This window comes from Lepidochelys olivacea (genome assembly GCF_965140295.1).
Source record: "Lepidochelys olivacea isolate rLepOli2 genome assembly, chromosome: 10".
In the NCBI taxonomy this organism is placed as follows: Eukaryota; Metazoa; Chordata; order Testudines; family Cheloniidae; genus Lepidochelys; species Lepidochelys olivacea.
The window spans coordinates 7,171,254-7,185,217 of NC_140420.1; the positions used below are offsets into that span (position 1 = coordinate 7,171,254).

General features: G+C 44.1%; 2 protein-coding genes across 3 annotated transcripts in view; both read right to left on the reverse strand.

Annotated features, from left to right (window-relative positions):
- Nucleotides 1-6,544, reverse strand: part of SLC5A10 (solute carrier family 5 member 10) — an 81,429-nt gene extending 74,885 nt beyond the window's left edge. The window contains exons 1-5 of one of the 2 annotated variants that reach the window (XM_084641631.1): nucleotides 6,369-6,544; nucleotides 4,478-4,549; nucleotides 1,872-1,976; nucleotides 1,170-1,229; nucleotides 163-267 (exon numbers count right to left, since the gene is read on the reverse strand). In XM_084641631.1, coding sequence (XP_084497757.1) covers nucleotides 163-267; nucleotides 1,170-1,229; nucleotides 1,872-1,976; nucleotides 4,478-4,549; nucleotides 6,369-6,482 — 456 coding nt within the window. In that variant the 5' untranslated portion in view covers nucleotides 6,483-6,544. The remainder of the gene's footprint in view (nucleotides 1-162; nucleotides 268-1,169; nucleotides 1,230-1,871; nucleotides 1,977-4,477; nucleotides 4,550-6,368) is intronic. The other variant, XM_084641632.1, reaches the window with a different exon arrangement.
- Nucleotides 6,545-11,069: 4,525 nt separating this feature from the next.
- Nucleotides 11,070-13,964, reverse strand: part of PRPSAP2 (phosphoribosyl pyrophosphate synthetase associated protein 2) — a 33,555-nt gene continuing 30,660 nt past the window's right edge. Inside the window, exons 11-12 of the mRNA XM_084641921.1 lie at nucleotides 12,364-12,510; nucleotides 11,070-11,714 (exon numbers count right to left, since the gene is read on the reverse strand). Of these exons, the coding sequence (XP_084498047.1) occupies nucleotides 11,556-11,714; nucleotides 12,364-12,510 (306 nt within the window). The 3' untranslated portion in view covers nucleotides 11,070-11,555. The remainder of the gene's footprint in view (nucleotides 11,715-12,363; nucleotides 12,511-13,964) is intronic.

The following is a 13,964-nucleotide window of genomic DNA, read 5'->3' on the forward strand; positions in this document are numbered from 1 at the left end:
TCCCTAAACACCATCAAAGCAGCCAAACCCCTCCTGGACAGGTTTGACTGTTTGCATGGCTTTTGCCCAGGTGTTCAGTGGACAGAGAGCGCCAGACAGATGCCTTCTAGGACACCCAGTGTTTCAGAGCCCTCAGTGCAATACAGAGTCCTGGCTACTCACCGATATTTTGGTGAAGATGGAGAGCAGGAGTGACAGGACTGAGAGGTACATCCGGATTCTCTCCCCTCCAAACCGTCTCTGGAGATACTCCGGCATGGTGACAATCTGAGAGGTAGAGATGAGGTATGACCCAGGGTCACTGCATGGCATGGCAGCCCCCTGCCAAAGGCAGCTGCAGCCCAAGTCAGAATGAGGAAACACCAGCATGGCTAATGGGAGCTCTGTGCCTGAGGGACCGAGTGACACCTCCCCTCGCCGAACGGAGCCCAGGAATGGCTGCACTCCCTCTTAACCCAGAGCGGGACGGGGAAGGGGGCTTTGTGGGGAGCCTCGCAGCCTCAGGCAAACATAGCTTTCACCTCCACAAAGGACACATGCCACCCAGCATGCAGGCACACGCTGTACTCCAAAGGACACCAGCAGGCAGGTGATGGGGCTAGGAGTGGGGCTTGGTGCCAGGCAGGGAGGGAGATAGCTAGGACCAAGCCCTCTGGCTTCTCGTAGGGCCCTACACAAAGCCAGTCTGTCTAGGGTCTTATACCCCTTGCCAAAGCTATAAAAGCCCCTCAGCCTGTAAGATCCTGAAATGAACCAATGAGTCTAGGAACTGAGCTCGGCTTACAAGTGGGAGGCCTGATTTCACTGCAGGCACCACTACAGAGTCATTGTTAGTATCAATATAATCAGAAATAGGAGCATGGCTAATATCGCCACCTCAGTGAGGAATCAGCGTTTGCAACCAAGGAACCATGCCACATGTGCGCACGCACATACCCCACTGCTCTCTGCTGGGTGGAATCAGAACCGCCCAGGTGTGTGTCATGGACCCATCCTGCAGGCTGGTGGGGTCTATTTCACACAGGGTTGGGCAAAGACAGCAGAGTTCACCCAGGGTTAGGGTTTCCGCAGATCCTGCCCTGAGTCGCAGCCAGTCAGTGACAGTATCTGGTAATGGCTATGGAAGTGGGGCTGTCCGGCTGTGTCTGGTAGACTCCGACGGTACTTACCCCCGAGGAGATGTAGACTGGTACAAACACCCAGGCCAACGCCAGCAGGACATAGGTAGCCTACGGAGAAGCAGGGGCACAGCACAGTCTGATAAATCACTGTTCTGTCCGCAGCAGGGCCTCCAGCTTAATATTAGCAATGTCACTGGGTCCCATGCAGGAGGCCCAAGCTGGGCCCAGCCCTGCCCTGAGATGCACACTCTGATCTCCATGGGCTCTGTGGAGCATGGGTGTGTCTGAGGGTGGGATACAGAACTCCCCTATGGACACTCCCCATCTCAGCACTTAGCACCTGGCATTGCCGACTCCCCAGATGACCAGAGATTTCATTTTAACGCCTTACGTTAATGCAGAGCCCAACCCCCTTCTGGAGAAATGCTTGGAAAACCAGGGAGCCTGTTTCTGGTCTATCAATTTGCCATAACAGCCGCGGTCGGGACATCTGCAGGGGTTGGACTTGGGATCTCTGGATCTGGAAGCATGAGCTCCTAGGGGATGAACTAAAGCACCAAGTACATCTGCAGGCTCCTGAACATCTATATGTGGCCCCGCCTATAACGGGATACAGAGAGCTTAGCATGGCTGACACATTTCCCCGTCAGCCCTAATGGGGTTATGTCCATGCCCCATTAGCTGGGTAAGGCTTTGTCTGTCCCTGCTGGCTCCAGTGACTGATTAGCTTAATAAGGCAAAGTGACTCACATTCCATTCAAAGCCAGCGACTGCAATTCCCCCAGCAGCTCCAGTCCCAGCCAGTCCAATAAAGAGCCCTGATCCTTCACTGCTGGCAAAGAGGGAGGCTCCAATCTGCAGGCCAAAAGCGAGGAGGCGCCATGAGCAGGCACAGCTTAGCTAGGCAACAACATCTTTGCTACGTATCCCATAGGGCTAGCCTGCTTGCTTGCTTATATATCTTCCCTTATGGGCTTGATTGTTTGTTTTCATAGATTTATGGATTTGGGCTACAGCATTTTTGGCCATACCGCAAGGACCCTACAGGCCACATCCTGTATGTTGAGCTAAAGCAAGTTAGCATACATGTGTTCGCGGCCTTTAGCCTAGGAAAGTGAGGATGAGTTAAAGCAAGTTAGACTTTTGGCATAGATAGATGGCTACCTAAGTTATGGCCTCTTTAAGCTCAGCAAGTACACCACAAAGAACGTGGAAATAATCGGTTAGGTCAGAAATGAGAGATGTGAGGATGAGCTAATGGTCATTAATAGGTATGAACATGCCAGCCTAGAGTGTAAGCATACCCCGATATTTTGTGGGTGAGGAGATTAAGTTTGGACACGGAAGGTGGGCACATAGTGGTCAGGCTCAATAACACAAGCAAACCATCATGTTAATTAGTTGATTAGTTTTAGCTTCTATAGTCTTTCAGCTCTCTAGCTTCTCCTTAGTTCTGCACCTCCCAATCAAGAATTGAGGAACTTAGACCATCAGACTCTCTTGGCATGCCAAAGGCGAGGCTGATCCTTCGTCTCTTACCACCAGGTTACCAAGGAAGGGTGAGTGTTAATCTAGGAAGTTTTATGGTGTATAATACCACATGTATCTCTAGGACAATATTATTTCCTTTGTCATTCTGATTGATTACTTTTCCATTTGATTATTATTCCATTTATCTCCAGAAAAATCTGCAAGGCTGAATTTGGTTCTCAGCTGAGTCATACATCCATGATTCTGGGACAAGAACCTTATTATCTTCTGATCAGATCAATAGGTGAGCCTGTAACCCATATTACATAAACAAGAATATGAATCCCCTAAAAATCAGGCAACAGCAAGTACCTGCTTTTTGAAGCAGAACAGAGTGGCTCCATCTATGCTGCCAAAGGAACCCGTGTTAGCTGAACAGGTTTCAAACGGGGTTCACCTGGATGGCAAAGAGCAGGCTGCAGCGCCCAGCAGACTGCAAGGAGCCAGCTTGGCCACGAGGCGTCTCCACGTAAGCTGGAGGGGCTGATCCACCAGCTAAAGAAGACAAAGCCGTGCTCCAAACAAGGGCACCATTCCAGCTCCTTTGCTCAGGGCTTTGCTCTATTGCCTTAGAAGCAAGGATCCAAAACAACACACAGCCACTCAAGCAATCTCATTGCCCCTCAGGGTCTCATCTAGCCCTTGTGTCCAGATCTTCCCTTCCTCAGAGCCCAGACAGCTCCTAGGAGCATCTGCTCCTCTGCCTAAGAGCTAGGAAAACTTGTATGATTTCCTGTAGTCAGCAGGCCTGGGATGTGCAATTACAGCTTCCAGTTTTAAAGGGCCCATGGGCTAGAAGAGGCGCCCTGGGATGTGCTCACTCACAAGGCTGCTAACTGAATTTCTTGTTGTTGGGAGGCATTTGGGAGCCCAGGGCTTTCTTTTCCTCATGCAAACACTTGTCAGAGAATCACATGTCGTTGCATTTGCCACAGTGCAGAAATGCCATTACTGGGCAATGCTGCCCAGACCTGAGCCGTAAGGAAGGGGAACGGGGAAGGGGATCAACTAACCTGCACTTCTAGACAAGAACGAACTGCGGAATGAATATATTGGTTGTAACAAATCTGGGGCCACCTATGACTTTGCGGGAGTCACCATACTGCTGTCATAACCAGGCACAGCTGCTTGGAAATAGCAGGGACAGAATTCAGATCCTGCTGCTCCAAATGGCCCTACCCAAGCTTAGACTGGGCTACGGGGAAATCTCATAGGAGACCATGGGGCTTGGATCCCCCCAAGCCATCCGAGCAGTGGTAGTTTAAGCACAGATCCCATTGATCTGGGATCTGAGTCCTGGTTGGCAGGACCCAACAGATCACAGATCTTCAGAGGGGCAGCAGCAAAGAGGGACCCCACCACTGGAGAAATGAGACGTAGCTCCAAGTCAGGCAGGGGCGGGCTGATGCTGGCTGCCTCCTGGGTGGGAATCCAGTGTGTTCCTGTGTTATGCATCATGGGGCATGATCTGAGATGCCTGGTGATTCATCGCAAGGTGTTTGAACTGAGTGTATTACAAGAGATACCCCATGTGGCAAGCCAGGTACTGAGGCCGCTACACCCAGCAGAAGATTGCAACTCCCTGACATATGAAGAGTGATGATATTAGCTCCATCTCCCTGGGCACTGGAGGTGTTGGTGGGTTGATACAGCATGGGCCACCACTGCTCCAGAGACCCCGCTTCCCTCCTTTTCATAGGGGCAATGGCTCTGCAACAGACCTCCAAGAGTGAGACCCGACTGCTGGGAACTGTCCTGCATAAAGGGACAGAAGAGAAGCTAGAGCAAGGGGGAGAGAGAGAGAGAGAGAGATGGCATCTACTTACAGGCCACCACGCCATGCTCCTGCCAGCAAGGAAGTAGCCACTGAGCGTGTTTCTATTCACCCTGCATGAGGACTGAGAAGAAAAGGAGATCAGCATGGAAAGAAAGCAGCCCTGCTCTCGTAAACCCATCCTGGAGAGCAACCAAGGGGCAGGAGCCTTTGGATGGCTAGCAAGAGCCATGTGACGGAGGGATGATTATAACACCACCACCTAGCTCTTATCTAGAGCTATTGATAAGTACATTGCAAAGAGCTTTACACACAAGGGCAGCAGCATTATCCCTATTTTACAGATGGGAAAACTGAGGAAAAACGCTAGAGCAAGCTCTGGAACCCAGGTCTCCTGAGTCCAAGTCGAGTGCACGAGCTACTAGGCCATATGATTATATGACAGCTGTGGCAGCTCCTTGAGCAGGATAGAGCCAATCAGGCAAGAGTGGCCATGGAATCATAGAGGACTGTCATATTCAGCCTCAGTGCTGAGCAGAAAGACTTGGCCTGGATGTACCACCATCCTACCATGGATGTACTCAGCCCTGCTCACATCCAACGGCTGGAGGCCAACAGAGGCTGAGAACCCTGCCTGGGCAGAGGTTTGATTCAACACCCCGGAAAGTCAACAGGAGTCCTCCTATGGACTGAAACGGATGTTAGAGCAGGCCCCTAATACTACCACAACTAACAGAGCTTCTCCTTTAGCTCAAGTGGGAGAGGGGTGTGCTTTCATGAGCCATAGATCCTCCTACTGAGGGCGTGTGTGTGTGTGTGTGTGGATTGACTAACAAACATATCAGACCCCAGACAGGTAGAACAGGCTGTTCAATTTGTTCCCATACAGGAGACACTGTTCTGCTCTAACTTGGCCTCACCTCGTGTCTCGCTGAACAGTTAGCATCATAAAAATAGAAACAATTATTTCCCGTTAAGGATTATGTAGGGGCGGTAAAAACATTTGCAAATGCATCTGTGTCTGTTAAAGTAGGATCTATTGGACAGACTCCCTCTGGCCACACCTGCCATGTGTCCTGGCCTTCTTAAGACTCAGCCATGCAAGGCGCTGAGTACTCTGGCCCCAGTCCTGCAAAACACTTAAACACATGCTTCACTTTAAACACACAAGTCCAGTGAACATCTTTCAGACAGCATTTCTCAATGAGCGCAATTAGAAATAAAGCTTCTTTTTCACATGTTCTGAAAGCTGCAAGATTCAAATTCTAGTTGGACTGACTCAGCCCTTTCTATGCAGATAAACCGAGCTTTCTGCAGTTTGCTGGGGTCTCTCAGAGAAGATTGGAGAAACCAAGACATTTTTAGTAAGAGTAGCTTTCCCTGGGCCAAAATTTCCTCTCTCCACCCTGTTGTGCTGCAGGATAAGTAGGAGCAGGCTGATTATCAAGGTGCTCAGCCACCCCTGAAAGTCATTTGGAGCTGAAGGTGCTCAGCCCCTCTGATAATCAAGCTGCCCCTCTCTGCGATCCACCGGAGTGGTCTGGGGCCCAATCCGGCAGCCCCTACTCACATAAGGAGCCCTTTTTCATTGTTTGAGGACTACTAAGTTGCAGGATCAGGAGTGTAGACCCTTATCTTGCAATCCAAGCCAGGCAGGTGGACCCAATTACAGGATCAGGGCCTTAGTTTGCAAAGCACTTTGGGAACCTTTGGGATGGAGTGAGTGGAACCTAAGTGTCCAAAGCACCTCACAGGCTCAAGTCCAGAAAGGCACGTTGCTAAGGTGCAATAGCAAAATAAAGCAATTAACTAATGAGGATTTCAAAAACAAGGCTCCCGATCCTTTCAGATGGCACCTGAGAAACCTGTCCTGAGAGAGAAGACAGAAATTGCAAAGATTTAAGTACATAACAGGAAAATTAATTAAACAAAAACCCTCTTACCCATATCCCCACAGCCACGTTCAAGGCAAAATAAGCCACGATGACAATAACGTCAGCAACATTGAACGGCTGCAGAGGGGTAACTGATCCAGCGGTGGAATTGTCGCCCATCATCCCGCCGCTCCCTGCCCAGCCCCAGAGAAAGCAGCAGAGTGTCAGAGAGACAATCACTGACTCAGTAACTGATTGGCTGCTTGTGGGAATTGATCATTAAACAAGCCGGAGCTGGGATTTTTGCTTTGCGAAGTAGTTTGTGTGGACAGACGGGTTGTCAAAGTACAGACTGGCTTCTGCCTTCCTCCCCCTTTTTGCTAACATATGGCTCCTCACAGCTCCAGGAAGCCAAAGCCAAGTCCAGGGAGTTAGGCAGTTGTTGAGCTGTGAACATGATTTCTGGCTATCTGCAATCAACAGAACGTAAACTGGCTCCACTTATGTCCACTTGAATTGCGATGCCCTGAGAGCGATAATCTTGGAGGCATGTTCCTCAGGTATTTAACCATGGGCTTTACTTTGCTGTTTCTCAAGGCAGAGCAAGATTTAGTCATTCTCTCCTTCTTCACGGTTTCCAAGGGGAGGAGGAAAGCTTTTGTGAAAGAACAAAGGAGGTATTACAAGCAGCAATGACCTTATCTAAACGTGCCCTACTTTAGCTTTAGATCACTGGATCTGACATTGTGGTCCCGTTGACATACAGAATGAAACATTCTGGGCTGCTATGGGGAGCCGTAGGTCTCTGAGAGCATCTCACACAAAGTGATCCACAGAACAATAAAGTTTGAAACACAAAGTAGATAGAAAGGTTCCTGGCCAGAAGAGCAATGGCACTGGAACAACCATCAAGGGTTTTGTCGAAGACTCATTTCTCAATGGGAACGTTTCTGCTGATGAGCTAATCCCCTCCAGGGTATGATTGTGGGAGAATAAGTGTGCTAAGGCCAACATTTTCAAATTTCGGTGCCAACAGCTAAGCCTCTAAATAAATAGGCTGAATGTTATGGAGGTGGAGAACCTCTAGTTTGAAAACTTTGCTCTGTGTTCTGGGACCACACATTTCCCTCCAGCATTACATTCCGTGATTGTAAGATTTACCATGGGAGTAATTTTGATATCACAAAGGGCTAAAAGGTGAAACCAGCAGCAGCTGCAAAGACAACTTCTCTTCGCTCACAACACCCTGGCAATTGGCCATGGTAGGAAAGCAATACCACACATATTTCATGTGTGTCATAATTTCACTTGAAGATAATAAGGCCCTGAAGTCAAACTCTGTGGATTCCTTTGTCATAAAAGAGGGACAGCCAAAACAAAGCCAAGGGACCAGACACCCTAACAGATTCCTGAAGTCCAGTCTCCAGCCATCTTCAATTCTACTACAGAGCTGCAGCTTGAAGACACTATAAATGCCAGACACACACACACACCACTCCGTCTCCATTCTGCTCAGAGAGCTGATCAACTAGATTTCTGTGCTTCTTCTCCACTCCAGCTACTTTCCCCCAAGAGGATGGGGCTCCAAATACCAGTTGCTGTATTAAAAGGACCAGTCTTTCCATTTGATTCACCTTGAGCCTCATAAATGCATACAGTATTTTTCACTTCCTCCCCTGAACTGTTGACTACCGCATTGCTGTGCACAGGAATTACTCATATAGGTGACTATAGTTTAGTGCTGAGGAATGCCCATAGATAGGGCTGCAAGATTATTAAGAGAAATGCTTGCTTTCCTAAATGTGTAATAACACTTATTAATCAAACTGTTTTATGCTTTGAATGCTTAGCCAACCTACTCCGTTTTATTTAAGATAGTGCTATACATTATAATCACATATTTTAGGGTTTAATTAATAAAATGTAGAGCAGTTACTCATCTGAACAGATTATCAACCTGTCTTTCCAACATTTTGACATAGTCACTGAAGTCCCTAGGGTATTTGTGTCTCACTTCTGTAAATGTTTGTGTACGTGCTCTTCCTGTTGGACTAAATTTTAACAGGCCATACCCTTGCTGGCCAATTACTATATAACCTGCATTAATACACTTGGAGCCCATGTAAGTGTTACTATGTCAACTTGGTGTAACTAGTAACACCGCTAAATTGCTTAATAATCTATTTTTGTTAAAGTATAACCCAGGTACAATGCTGTATTTTGACATCTGCCAAATATTTCTGGACAGGAAATACAGAAGGTAACAACCTTATGAAAGATAACCTCACAGGGTTATCACTGATTGCAGTAATATTTGACACAAAGGGATTTCCAAGTTTAAAAGCAAATAGAATTTGGCTTTATATTGCATCTCATCTACTCAATATACCTTACAAGGCAAATGGTGATGGACTGACTGCTTGCAAATACAGAATTCTGACCTCAGCAAAGGCTCATTCATGCCCTTTGATGTTAGGAACGCATCTCTCTCTTTGCTGGAGTGAAACAGTGACAGCAAAGATGATCTTTCACTTCTCTCTGGCGTTGCCAAAGATTGTTTGCAGCCATTTGCAAGGCATAATAAATTAGAGATTGACCTGCAACAAAACCCCAGATTCCAAACTCATTCTTCTCTTACTGGTCAAAACAAGTCCCTAGATGCAAAAACAACTAACTTGGGAGCTCAAAATCCAGATCCAAATCCAAAATTTACCACCGCAGGTAAATCTATTATAGGAGGGCTGGTAGCACCACCTATTAGGATTGCCTGACACTTCCCATTATAAATCCCTATTTTTGGTTGGTTGGAAAGATTAGATTTTTATCACTAAATGTTGATAAATGTCAAGTTCACTGTAAACACACAAACCAATGAAAAAATCTCTTCTTAGATAACCATCATAATTAATAGACAGGCAAAGAAAGAAAAATGATGCCTGAGAACTTATTAGTGAGTTTAAGGATAGTTACTTTGTATATTTTGATGTGATGTTGACAATTTGTGTTTTAACAGTTCTAAAGCTTGAACTTTTTGAATCTCAATGTCTACTGTCATTATTGTCTGACCCCAGTGGTCTGATCTCCCCATAATTTCCCACAACTGCGAAAACTCAGATCAATAAAATTAGGAAAAAATGCTTTAAAATAAACAGGTATCTGTGGACATTATAAAACAATAAAAACTAAATTCTGATACTAATAATTTGGGCTGAAATTTTCCATGACTGTTTTTTGTAAGTTTCAGCCATAGCAGTTCAGCTGTTTGAGAACAAGGCTAGGGATGTTTATATTTTGCCCATGGTAAAAAATTCTTGAGAACTTTTCTTTCAAATGTTCTAGCATTCCTGTGCTTTGGAGCAGGGGCCTGAAGTTCGGTAAGGAGTGGCCTTTATGTCAGGGATGTGCCTTTTCCATCCCCATGAAAACCCACCTAAATTTGGCCAAGTTATAAGCTTTTTTAAAAAAAAATGCAGTTTGTACATACTCAGTAGAGACTTTAACAAGTCTCTGAAGATTGTCCTCACTGAGCATGTTCAAGCCTCTTACAGCACCTGCGTGGGACAGGACTGAGCATGCTCCATCCCTTGGGGAAAAAAGACAGTATGTGATCATGTAATTAGTGACTATTATAATGCTTACCCACAAGGGGGCTTAATTAAGATTGCACAGGCAACCTTCATTCTGGCATTTCCTAATTTTTGAATACTTACCTTTCTAACTTGAATTATCTTGCAATGTAGTTTATTCCTGTGTAACTACAGACAAGAGTTTGAGCTGGGAACACATATCCAAAACTGGATCAAGTTTTCAAAGAGGTTATGGTCTTAATTCCCTCCTTGCCAGAACCAGTGGGGTCCTTTAAGCTCCATGACTCTCATACATTGTCTAAACTGACTGTGTATAAACTCGCCACTATCTTCCCTCCAGAGTATGCCAAACTTGCTCAAGGCTCCTGGTACCAGCACAATTCAAGGGCTTGGTGATTTAAGCAGTGGTAGAGGCCTGTGTTTCTATTCCATAACATAAATGGTCTGAAACCTAAGATTGAACCCAGTGCTGTTGCTTTGCGTGCCTGTCTCTGGTCCAACCCTCCTAGCACACTTGCAGGCTGGAAAAAACCCAAGGAAGCACTATTTTATTGCTTTTGACACGACTCATCCCTAATGAAGCAGAACAATATTTATTTGCCATTGCCTGTAAACAGCATTCAAAAAGCATACTCAGCAAATGAATGGCTCCAGACTGATCTAACGAAGCATGTGTGAAAAACACACATGTGGGTAATGGATGTTAAGGAAGGCCAAGCCTTCCAAGTTACAAACAGTTTGGTCAACAGCAAGACACGGAGCAGAAATTGATACCATGATAGTGAATAATAAATAATGTAAAAAATTATGATAGATGAGCCCTGTCTACTTGTCTGTAAAGTGCCTCGCACACCTCTGTTGCCAAATAAAACTACATACTATTGTTTGTCTATACAATTAGTGAAGTACGGCAGTTCAACCAAAAAGTGGTAAAATATTTGTTTCCTTCCTCCCCACCCCCTTTGTTCTTTTACAGTAAAGCAGCAACAATATAAAGCCAATTACCTTCCCTAACGTGTATGCTCGCTCAGCTTATATTAGTAAGGAAAATGTACCAAACCTTACAACTTTGTTCAACATCACACCTCCCGCAAATGGCAATTTTTGATAGGGCCACATTCTAAAATGCAAGTAACTTCTGAATAAACATTTTTTAAAAAGCTCACACAAAACAAATCTTTATTCTTTGTTGCAGAAAATAAATACAGGTGCATATTTCATATGCTTTTCTATAAAAGCACTTCTACAAAATGTCACTTAACTGCATACAACAGTACAACCTTTTTGGCTTTTAAAATGCAAATATTATACAGTCACTTCATTTTATCAACTTTTTAAAGCACTTGTAGCAAGCAGCTTTGGGGAAGGAATGTTTAGTTTATGAGCTACATTCTTGCTTCAAGTGTTTGTTTTCCACACATAGTGCAACTAACCTAAAAGCAACTAGAACAACTTTTTTTTTTCTTTTTGGAAAACTTTTGGGTCTTTTTCAAAAACTGCAAAGAAAAATAGCTCTTGAAATCTGGTCTACCTTCAAATTTAAACCAAGAAAAACAACAAAACAGAAATGACTCAATTGAAATATTAAGGTAAGCATGATGCTTCACAGCTTGTTTTCTATACAATTCCAGTTTGGCCCTTGGTATTTCTTTAGAATAAAAAGAAAAGATTAATCATCTAGTCCTATATTTCTGAAAAGGTAAGACATGGACTCCCCGTTATGGATTCTGCGAATGGCTTCGGAGAGGATCATACTGATATCCACTGTCTTAATTTTGGGACACTGGAGTTTTTGTATTTCATGTGGAATCGTGTTGGTTACAACAACCTAGAGAGAGAAAAAGAGAGAAACTGTCACAGTACAAATGATTTTTCCCTGATCTTTTCCCTTCAGTTTCTGATCTGCACCCTATCACATCAGCGTCTGAAAAGGCAAGTTCTTCCCTCCAGATCCCGAGAAAGTTAAATGGTTGATGCACAGCAGGATCTCCTTTTGTGACTGTTTATGGACAGGATCATAGCCTTGTGAAAGGTTATTCATTGTGTTGGATGCCTACCTACTCACCTATCTATGAATGCTAAAGAAACAGTCCTTCCTTGCCTTTATCCTGTCAAACACACACAAGGGGATGCACTCACTACTCTTCACTTAAGGAGAATCTCCATATGTTGACAATCCTTTACTTAGGGTCTTATTATTATGCTGCACCCATCACTAAAGTATTCATGAAGACTTTAAAAAATGGAATAATTATATGTTAAAACCTTAATCTGTACTGAAAAGTGAAGCCAGGAACAAACAGCCACAGTATTGTTCCTGAAATTTGTAATTGATATTGTAATTAGTAAAAATCAATATTAAATATTTTAGGAGCCAAGCCAGTGGGGATTTTAAAGCTGGCTGAATTTTCTGAAAAGTTTTCATCATTTTGGTTTGCTTCTGAACTTTGAAGCTAGCCCATCCTGCCCACACTTACTTCATCAATAGCAGACTCTTCTATCAACCTGGGAGCATCTGAAGACAGCAGGCCGTGGGTCGCCATTACAAAAATCTTGTATGCTCCCCTTTCCTTGAGCGTCTCTGCTGCAGCGAGGAAGCTGTCAACATCATCTATAATGTCATCCTGTCAAAATAGGACCAGGCCAATGAAGACTCCACACTTCCTCAAACAGGCCATGCAACAGAGGCAGACAGATCTAGTGTAATTCTACTGGTGTCAAGGAAGTAGATTTCTCTAGTCTACATACAAACCATATTATTAATTTACTGATAGTAACCCTTACTATCCTATTTGGGGGCTCAAGGAACAGAGTGTGGGAGAGGAGAATTGCCATGGCTCTAAATATGACACCAAAGACTCCCCTATAGAAAAAGTTACTCCAAACATTAAGATCTCAAATTAATAACGTTTTATATTAAAACCCCAAAGAATAATGCAATTTCTCAAGCGTCCTTTAAGACAACATCAGCCTTTATGTCATTGGCACGTCTAGATCTGCAGTGTTAACATTCATGAAACTTTGTTTCTCTGAAATGATGCAACAGAGTCCAGCTACCAGGCTTTCACCTTACGAAAACTCTCTTGGACAGAGTTTCAGGCGACCCATTCAGTAGACACTATCAGGGCCAGATCCTGCTTTTCTGTGTCTATCATTGTGTATTTTGGAAAATTAATTGCAGTATTCTTCACTAAAGCACAAGAGGATTTTTAAAACCTATACAGCAAGATTCAGTCATGTAACCAGGAGGGTGCATGAGGGAAGAAACCAAGCATTTAATAAAATCCCAGAATGTATTTACTAATAAAACAGTAATAAATATTCCCATAGGACAGTTAAAAACCTGGAATAATTTTTTATTTTTGAACTTTGAAATTCAACAAGGGATAAAACATTTGATTTTAAAAAGATGTGGAAAGACTTCAGTTAAAAGACAAAATGGCCATTAATTCAAGATGATGTACAGGGACCCCAAAATTTACAGTCATTATGAAAAGCTTTTCCAAATCACCTCAATCATTACCCAAAGTTTAGTTAATATGGCAAAGAAACTGGTCCATCCTTTCTTCCATTTTATTCTGACACATGCTCTTTAGTCCTTTAACATCTTGAATGCAGCCCTGTTAACATCTATTAGCTGTGGAAGATCATTTCTAACCAGCCCTTTTTTCTTCACTCTGCCTTCCCCAACACACTGACATCCTCCTTGCTTTTAATACAGGAGCAATGCCCTAAGAGTGTATTAAAGTACAAGGATTGGATTAACGGGTCAGTTTCAGAAGTTCCACCAGAAGTTTTCATCAGTAAATTACACTGGAAGAGAGAGTTGGCACCATCATCAAGAACTAAAACAGCACTTAAGTATTTTATTAAAAAATTAAAAGATTTCAGAGAGATAGAAGGGAGTGATCCATTTTACTTTTAAACTCCCTCAAATGTCAACCTGTGTGTAATTGTTATTAAAAATTCTCTTGGTCATTTAAATTATGAAAGTGGAAAGAAAATTGAAATTAATGGCCTTAAATGCAATTTTTCCATTAAGACTGAGCAGCTTGCCATTTTGCTCAGCTGATGAGCC